The following is a 9,268-nucleotide window of genomic DNA, read 5'->3' as shown; positions in this document are numbered from 1 at the left end:
TCTTACTGCTTGTTACATTTTAATCTAAGTGACATTTTAATTTAAGAAGTTGAGAGGGTTGCGAGCTTTAAGTCCTTGGGGGTGCACGTAGCTGAGGGTCTGACCTGGAGTCTGAACACATCCCACATCATCAAAAGAGCCCAGCAAAGGATGTTCTTTCTGAGGACCCTGAAATGTAACAAGCTTCCTCAGGAACTTCTGATCCACTTTTACCACTGCACAATTAAGAGCATAATAACATACTGCTGTTCTGAGTGATAAAAAAAGAAGACCTGGAGTGAGTTGTGAAGACGGCTGAGAGGATCATCGGCATCCCCCTACCAAACCTTTGTGACATCCACTCAGGCCGTCCTCTCACATGATAGAATTTCATTCTATTCATTCTATCATATATTTTAAAAAGATAGATATGAATGTGTGTGTATGTGATTGTTAGAATGATGCGATGAGCGGGTGTGTGCTGGTGAATATGTGAGGGTGTTGGTGCATGTGTAAACATTTATATGCTGCTAACTGGATTGCTCCAACAAAATATCGCTGTATAACATACAGTGAAACTGCAGCTGATGGCCAAGGGGGCCCCCTGTCACTTTGGGCCACTGGGCCTGTGCCTGGTAGGGTAAAGTCAGGGTACAAAAAAAAACACAAAACTAACATTCAAAATTTCATAATAAGACTATACATATATAACACACTATGTATCTGCATGTTCAAGACTTCACAGTGAATTAAAAACATAACTGTAGCCTAATACATGAAACTTGCTCTCTTGTGCTCTTTTTTGTTTACCTGATTGTTTGTCCTTTCAATTTTTGTTGCTTTTTTTGCTTATGTTTGTGCTGTAGCATCATTTCGACCATTGCTGCTAATTTCTTTCACCCTTTAACTTGTATTCTCCAACTTGTTCTGTACATTCTCCTTATGATAAAGTACGGAAGCGTATTGCATTCACTTGACAAATAAAAAAAAAAGCCCTGTTTTTCTGAGTAATTTTTTCTGTTTTTCGGAGTAATTTATTTATTTTTCTGTTTTTCTGAGTAATTTTTCCCCTGTTTTTCGTGGGTTTTCCCACCTGGCACCTACAAGTGACCGGCGCCTCTCCCAGTGTCTCAAACCCAAAACAAAGTAAAACTGGATTAAACTAAACAAGCGGGTCATGTTTGCTTCCATTATATCGACCTCTCAAGAAAGGAATGAAAGCGTCTGTTGTTCTATTGCTCTCTTAACTCAGAAAAAAAATACTCAGAAAAACAGAAAAAAATACCCCTCAAAACAAAAAAAAACACGAAAAAAAGAAACAAAATTACCACGAAAAACAGAAAAAAAGTACCAAAAAAAACAGAGACAAAATTACCACGAAAAGCAGAAAAAATTACACCGAAAAACAGAAAAATAAAAAAATTACTCCGAAAAACAGAAAAAATTACTCAATAAAACTGATTTTTTTTTATTTGTCAAGTGAATGCAATACGCTTCCGTATTAAATAAAAGAAAATAAATAAAAACTCTTTAAAAACTACTTGAAACTTATTGTAAAGACCCAAATGACCTCTAGATGGCGCTGTTTCTCAGCTTGTGTCTAGCACATGTGTGTTACCTGAGAGGCTCAGCTGAGGGCGATAAAAACCCGCATTGTTTTCTAAGTGGAACGTCTTCTGCTGTCATGTGACGCAACCCGGAACTTGGTGATGTCGCAGGACAACAAAGATGGCAGGAATAGGAGGCAGCAACTACTGGGAAGGTAAGGGAGCCAAATTAGACTCGATTAAAGACAAGATAATGTAAAGCAACGTCTAGTACTCTACTTTAATATCACCTATTCACCTGCCAGTGTCACTGTCGGCGCGTGTCCGTGGCTCAAACATGTACGTGTCTCTACAACGACTAGCCAGCAACAAGCTAGCTAACACATCGCCATGTAAATTAGCGTTATTCCTTAAGCTGTTAAATCTGTGTCGCCACACTAAACGGTTTACCAACTGGACACAGGAGTCCGCTGTGCCAGCTGTTACACATATTACATTATAATTTAATTAGTAGAAACCATTTTCTTCCTTGTCCCCTCGGTCGAAGTGTTGATCTCAGCTCACTCCAGTGGTACAAGTTAAAAGCCTTGCTGTTTGCCTTGGCAACAAGCTACAATGACACGTTGGTAAGTGGTAAAATATTCTTTGTGTGATCCCATGTTATAGATCTGCGAAAGCAGGCCAGACAGTTGGAGAATGAACTCGACCTGAAGTTGGTCTCCTTCAGTAAACTGTGCACCAGCTACAGCAGCTCCAGGGATGGACGTCGAGGAGGAGACACGTAAGATCAGTCACACGTGCACAGTGACAGCCGCCCACAGCAAATGTCTGTGTATTATTCTCAGTCATACAGGTTATGGGAGAAGGGGTAGGCCTAAGGCAAAGTTATCTAGCTACTTTAAGTACACCTAGCAAGTCAAACTGCCTCTGAACACTACTACTTAATCAAGGCAAGAACTAATTTGAACTGTTTGGGATTGTTAGGTTGAGTTGGGTAAAATAGTAATGTCAGAGCTGAGACAAATAGTTGATTGAAAATTAATGTGCAACTATTTTAATACTCAATTTATTAGCTTCTAAAAATGTAATGCTTTTCTGCTTTTCTTTGTCATATACAGTGGTGTGAAAAAGTGTTTGCCCCCTTCCTGATTTCTTACTTTTTTGCATGTTTTCCACACTTAAATGTTTCAGATCATCAAACAAATTTAAACATTAGTCAAAGATAACACAAGTAAACACAAAATGCAGTTTTAAAATGAAGGGTTTTATTAATGAGGAAGAAAAAAATCCAAAGCTACATGGCCCTGTGTGAAAAAGTGTTTGCCCCCCAGCTCCTGTTAAAACATAACTGTGGTTGATCACACCTGAGTTCAATTTCTGTAGCCACACCCAGGCCTGATTACTGCACACCTGTTCCCAATCTAGAAATCACTTAAATAGGACCTACCTGACAAAGTGAAGTAGACCAAAAGATCCTCAAAAGCTACAGACATCATGCCGAGATCCAAAGAAATTCAGGAACAAATGAGAAAAAAAGTAATTGAAATCTATCAGTCTGGAAAAGGTTATAAAGCCATTTCTAAAGCTTTGGGACTCCAGCGAACCACAGTGAGAGCCATTATCCACAAATGGCGAAAACACGGAACAGTGGTGAACTTTCCCAGGAGTGGCCGGCCGACCAAAATTACCCCAAGAGCGCAGCGACGACTCATCCAAGAGGTGACAAAAGACCCCACAACAACATCTAAAGAACTGCAGGCATCACTTGCCTCAGTTAAGGTCAGTGTTCATGACTCCACCATAAGAAAGAGACTGGGCAAAAATGGCCTGCATGGCAGAGTTCCAAGACGAAAACCACTGCTAAGCAAAAAGAACATTAAGGCTCGTCTCATTTTTGCCAGAAAACATCTTGATGATCCCCAAGACTTTTGGGAAAATATTCTGTGGACTGACGAGACAAAAGTTGAACTTTTTGGAAGGTCTGTGTCCCATTACATCTGGCGTAAAAGTAACACCGCATTTCAGAAAAAGAACATCATACCAACAGTAAAATATGGTGGTGGCAGTGTGATGGTCTGGGGCTGTTTTGCTGCTTCAGGACCTGGAAGACTTGCTGTGATAAATGGAAGCATGAATTCTGCTGTCTACCAAAAAATCCTGAAGGAGAATGTCCGGCCATCTGTTCGTGACCTCAAGCTGAAGCGAACTTGGGTTCTACAGCAGGACAATGATCCAAAACACACCAGCAAGTCCACCTCTGAATGGCTGAAGAAAAACAAAATGAAGACTTTGGAGTGGCCTAGTCAAAGTCCTGACCTGAATCCTATTGAGATGCTGTGGCGTGACCTTAAAAAGGCAGTTCATGCTCGAAAACCCTCCAATGTGGCTGAATTACAACAATTCTGCAAAGATGAGTGGGCCAAAATTCCTCCACAGCGTTGTAAAAGACTCATTGCAAGTTATCGCAAACGCTTGATCGCAGTAGTTGCTGCTAAGGGTGGCCCAACCAGTTATTAGGTTTAGGGGGCAAACACTTTTTCACACAGGGCCATGTAGCTTTGGATTTTTTTCTTCCTCATTAATAAAACCCTTCATTTAAAAACTGCATTTTGTGTTTACTTGTGTCATCTTTGACTAATGTTTAAATTTGTTTGATGATCTGAAACATTTTTGCAAAAAAGTAAGAAATCAGGAAGGGGGCAAACACTTTTTCACACCACTGTACTATTAAACTTCCATTGAAAGCCTAGTCCTAATTAAACGCCCAGTCCCTTTCACTAGCCTGGTATAGCCACACATTTTGACAAATAAAGGCCTGTCTCAATCAGAAGCCTGGTCTGTTGCCAAGCAGTTCACTTTTATAGAAGTTCTTTGGATATATAAAACCGGCTTGTTGACTACCCACCTTAGCTAACATTAGTGAGCTGTTCAGATCGCACATACAAATATAAATGTTTATCAATGTGAAGATGCTACACATCCTTAGCTCAGTTGATTTCATTTTACTGAAACCATAGGCACCAGAGAAAACCCGAAGTCACTCAGATTTACCAGCATGGTGACAAAACAAGTGGTCACTCCCTGTCATAAAGTCAGACTATGTGTCTATTCCTCATAACTCAGTCTGTAAGGGTGCACTGATCAAAATAATCAAAGGTGTTTTCATAAAAATTAATCCAAGTTATGAATGTTGTTTTAACAGGATAAAGTGGTGTTATCCTCGGGGGCTGTGAAACAGGTGTCATAACATAACACATAACTGATATGTTATTTGAAGTCTAAGCTTTATACAAGTAATATTAATACTGGTTTAAATAAACAATTTGATCATATTTCCCATCTTTGCTGAGCAACAGTTTTGTTTAAAATATATTAAAGGCCTGTCCCATGTAGACGCCTGTCCCAAATATAGGCCTGTTGAGTTCAGTGATTTAAGCAAATAGTAACCCGGCTACTAATTGAAGTTTTACGGTATAAAAGCAAACTACACATTATTAGATAGTATATCAGGGTTGGATAAAACAAGGAATGTTAAGATGTCACCTCAGGTTGTGGTATAAGTAATGGGCATTTTGCAATTTTTTGACCCTTTAAAGACTAAATCATTAATCAAAAAAATAATTGTGTGAGTAATTGATAACAAAAATAAGTGTTAGTTGCATCTCAAAGTATTTTAAGTCATTTTAATTAAGCAATTAAGCATGTATAGGAGAACTACGGTGGCTGATGTGAAAACCCAGATGGCCCTGTCTACAGCCAGTGTTTGATTTGTCCATTCTGGCCATGTTGTTTCTACCGTAACCCGTGTGTAGATATAAACGATATATATATATATATATATATAGTTATGAATGTTTTATACCATTTCTGCCAATAGGTGCCTCTTAATCTTACACACTGGACCTTTAACCGATAAGAGGGCAATAACCTATGGGGCATGTCCTGGATTTAGTGAGAATCACTAACCCCCTGGCTAGAAACAGTCAAATGTAAAGATTCTGTGTTGCCAAGTGGTGCTGGTTTGATTCCCCATGCAACAATTAGTGTACACATATGCATCTTAAATAGGACATTTACTAAACTATCACTTGCTAAGAAACCCACAACTACCCATGTAATTTATCTAACAAAACTGGTGTATGGGGGGAATCAGTGTATTTTCCCCAGAGGAATGTTGTAGGTCACGCTTGCTTTGGTTGCCATGTGGGTCATGTTATTAAAACAGTTTACCTGAATAGTACTAATTAAAGTGCATGTGAATATTATCTAATTCATTTGTTTCCTTTTGGATGCACATTCATTTCAAGCTGAAAATGTTCACACAGTTTATACACTTTGAACCTAAGTGCACAAGATTCAAGAGGCATTGTTCCTTTATTATAAAGTTTTGGTGCTAAGTGTAACGTTTAATTTTGTCAGTGTATCATGTAATCAATGAAACAGTTCAAATCAATATTAGTATATTTTTAGACATGAGAATTCTGTAAAAGATTTCCTTTTGCAACCTTTTTAAAACAAGCATGAACAACTTGTCCTCCACTCTTTCCCCTCTCAAGGTCAGACACCACCCCGCTGCTAAACAACTCCACCCAAGACAGGATGTTTGACACCATGTCAGTGGAGATTGAACAGCTGCTGGCCAAGGTAAGTAAATTCTCATGGGCCAGTGGCCCGTGAAAGGCCAACAAAAAGACTGTAATAAGAACAGCACTGGATTTATGCCGTGGGTCTTGTCTTTCATCAAGGAAAGAGCCGACTGCAGGCTTTAATTCTTCACATGGTTTGCACTGGACCCCAGAGTGCTTTAATGCATTTGACTTAGTTCAACTTAAAGATTTAAAGTTACAATCTCGAAGATCTTTGTTTTATTCTCTTTGGTGGCAGCTATGGTGATAAGCCTTAATTGCAGATGTATTTTTGGATCCCATTTTCCACAGATCCAAACAGTGTCGCTTGTATGCTTTCTTTTGAATGTCAAATTTGTTTCTTTCTCTGTGGATTTGCACTTGTTTTTTAAGGTTTCATCGTCTAGTCATCTCCTTGCTGTTTTTTTGTTCGGTGAAAGTAATCGTTTACTCAAAACGTTAGCAGAGCGCCGCTTCACACACAGGTGAATTGAAGAGCAAGTCTGTTGCTGTAGCTCTGCCTGCCCTCTCTGGCAGACCGATCGCTGCTGGGTGATGGAAAACGTGTCACTTACTGTACGCTGCTTGTGCATTTTCCCCTGGGATGTCGTCCCATACACCCACTTTGTAATACTGCAAATGCAAAGGCTTTCATCACTAGGCTTAATCACCACTGTGTTAATTCACTTGGTGACAGATAGTGACTTGCCAGACATGTATGTTGCATCATTTGGTTATATGAAAAACACCCCTTTGATATAAAGTGTTCATCCTCCAATTTACACGTTCTATGTGTGTTACCATGTTTTTGCATATGCCTCATGTCATATTGGGATGCTGTGTGGGTCCTAACCTTATCTGCTGATCTCCTGGTGTCACTGACGTCTTTTCCATCCATCTGTCAACCCATTCATTTTCCATCTCTTTCAGCTGACTGCAGTGAATGACAAGATGGCGGAGTACACCAATGCCCCGAGTACCGCTTCTCTCAATGCTGCGCTCATGCACACGCTCCAGAGACACAGAGATATCCTACAGGTTTGCTTCTCATTTTCCATATTAGTTTTCCTTTCTTCTTCTTGCTTATGTTTTCTATACTTTTTATGTATTCCACTCTACAAACTATTTTATGAAGCACACATGCCTCACTGTTTCCATTTTTTCCTTCTCTGTGTTCACCGTTCGTTCTGCCTCCACGCCTTCTTCATTCTCACTTTGATTTGTTTTCCACGCAGGATTACACACATGAATTCCACAAGACCAAAGGCAACTTCTTGGCCATCCGAGAAAGGGAAGACCTGCTGGGGTCCGTCAGGAAAGACATTGAGTGAGTACCCTGTCACACCACCTTTTAATTCATTTGACCGTACAGCTAATACACCAGCATGTGTCCACAGTTATGGGAATGTGGGCTCTGTAGTTTATTGCTCACACTCTAAATGCAATTTCATCGCACAGAACTATTGATAACTCATTAAATGTATTGACTGGTGAAGGTGTTCAAAGTCAACACACATACTGTCTCGCTCACATAAAACTGGTGCTGGCATTGCATACAAAACAAATAATATTGTCATGTGATGCATCGCTTGTGTTTGGTCTTAGCAGCTGTGCAGGAATAAAAACTGCCAAGCATTATTCACAGTGCCTCTAAGTTGTAGACCTTATATTCCTTAGAGGGATAGTTGAACCTTGACTTCCACTTGGCACGCTCTTGAAAAATGTTGGCCATTAAAACCTAAGAAGATTTATGGTCTCTTTGGCCTTGTATTGAGAAAGTGTGTCCTCTGCTCAGATTGGCTCAGTCGTGAGTGAGTGTATTGAAATGAGATGGAGGCTCCCCCAGACCATGACTCTTTTGGTTTTCTTTTTTTTTTTTTTGTAATGGCTTATTGATCTGTAAGACACAGTAGTGAGCATACGGTGAGCACTGCAGGATTCCTATTGATCTGCAGATGCCTCATACAGTCATACCTGTTCCAAAGGCTTCACAGTCACTTTATATCATAACTCTTTCTCACTAAGCTCTCACACATTAACCCATTTAAAAGCATGGGTGTCAGTCCTCATATTACTAAATAATTAGATTTCCTTAACTCTTGGTTTTTACCAGAAAAATGTTGTATCAGTGTAATCACAGACTTGTATTGGATGTGGGGGATGTACACTGTAGGTGATTCATTGATTTTTAAACAGGTGGGATTGACTCAATTCCTTTTATATTCTTCCTGAAGTTATGAATTAAAGTCTTAACATTATCGTAACAAGGCAGGATCCATTACATGACTGTAAAAATGATGGACGTAGCTACTGTGACGTCACCCATTGGTTCGTGGATTCCTGTTTTTAAGCCTCGAGTATGGCAATTCGGCTGTTGCCATCTTGATTTTTTTGGAGCCAGGAGTGACCATATTTGGGCAACAGGTTGGAGCTGTAGATGAGTGGGTCTGACTGAGACCGAGGACTAGGGCTGACCTTCGACTTCATTTTGGAAAGTCGAAGCTTCGAAGCTCAGAACAATTTTAAATTGAAGCCTTCAACGACCGGGGTGGGTGAGCGAAAAATAAGTCCAAAAAAGTTAATAACTTAAAAATTATGGTGAAAAGGTAGTTTCTTGCAACCCTAGAATAAAGATAAAAATATTCACAGACGAAAAAACACTTGTGGTTACTGATAAGTAGTGTTTAACTTTTGATTTAACACTAAAAATTAAAACCCTCGGCGCGCACTGCAGCACAAGCAGACAGATGCGCGACTGAGAGCAGCATGTGTCACTGACACCAGACTCAGAGCGCAGCGGACCGGTGGAAAATGTCACCATCAGCATCAATAAAATCTATTTTATTATTATTTTGAGTCACATTGTTGAAAGAATTTAGTCGTCTGTGTTCAAGCAGGATAATAGGTCTCCATTCATTGCACGTCGGGCTTTCTATTTCTTTGTTGGAGATGTTTTCTTTTTTAATTACATGATAGCTATTCTCCCTTAACTCACAAGTAAAGAATACCTTTGTCCACTTCAAATAACCCGTGGCAATAATAATATCCCTGTTCTCTGATTTACTGTGAAACTTTTTTAGGCAATTCATGCAACAATCAGACCAGATGACTTCTTTA

The 9,268-nt window shown here is 39.6% G+C and overlaps 1 protein-coding gene across 2 annotated transcripts in view; it reads left to right on the top strand.

Moving 5' to 3' along the window:
* Positions 1-1,604: 1,604 nt before the first annotated feature.
* gosr1 (golgi SNAP receptor complex member 1) overlaps positions 1,605-9,268 on the top strand; it is a 34,395-nt gene continuing 26,731 nt past the window's right edge. For both annotated transcript variants that reach the window (XM_050032507.1, XM_050032516.1), the window contains exons 1-5: positions 1,605-1,741; positions 2,193-2,307; positions 6,083-6,170; positions 7,082-7,189; positions 7,387-7,478. In XM_050032507.1, the coding sequence (XP_049888464.1) occupies positions 1,708-1,741; positions 2,193-2,307; positions 6,083-6,170; positions 7,082-7,189; positions 7,387-7,478 (437 nt within the window). In that variant the 5' untranslated portion in view covers positions 1,605-1,707. The remainder of the gene's footprint in view (positions 1,742-2,192; positions 2,308-6,082; positions 6,171-7,081; positions 7,190-7,386; positions 7,479-9,268) is intronic.

The sequence above is a fragment of the Epinephelus moara genome, chromosome 2 (genome assembly GCF_006386435.1).
Source record: "Epinephelus moara isolate mb chromosome 2, YSFRI_EMoa_1.0, whole genome shotgun sequence".
In the NCBI taxonomy this organism is placed as follows: domain Eukaryota; kingdom Metazoa; phylum Chordata; class Actinopteri; order Perciformes; family Serranidae; genus Epinephelus; species Epinephelus moara.
This window is presented reverse-complemented; position numbering and strand designations above follow the sequence as displayed.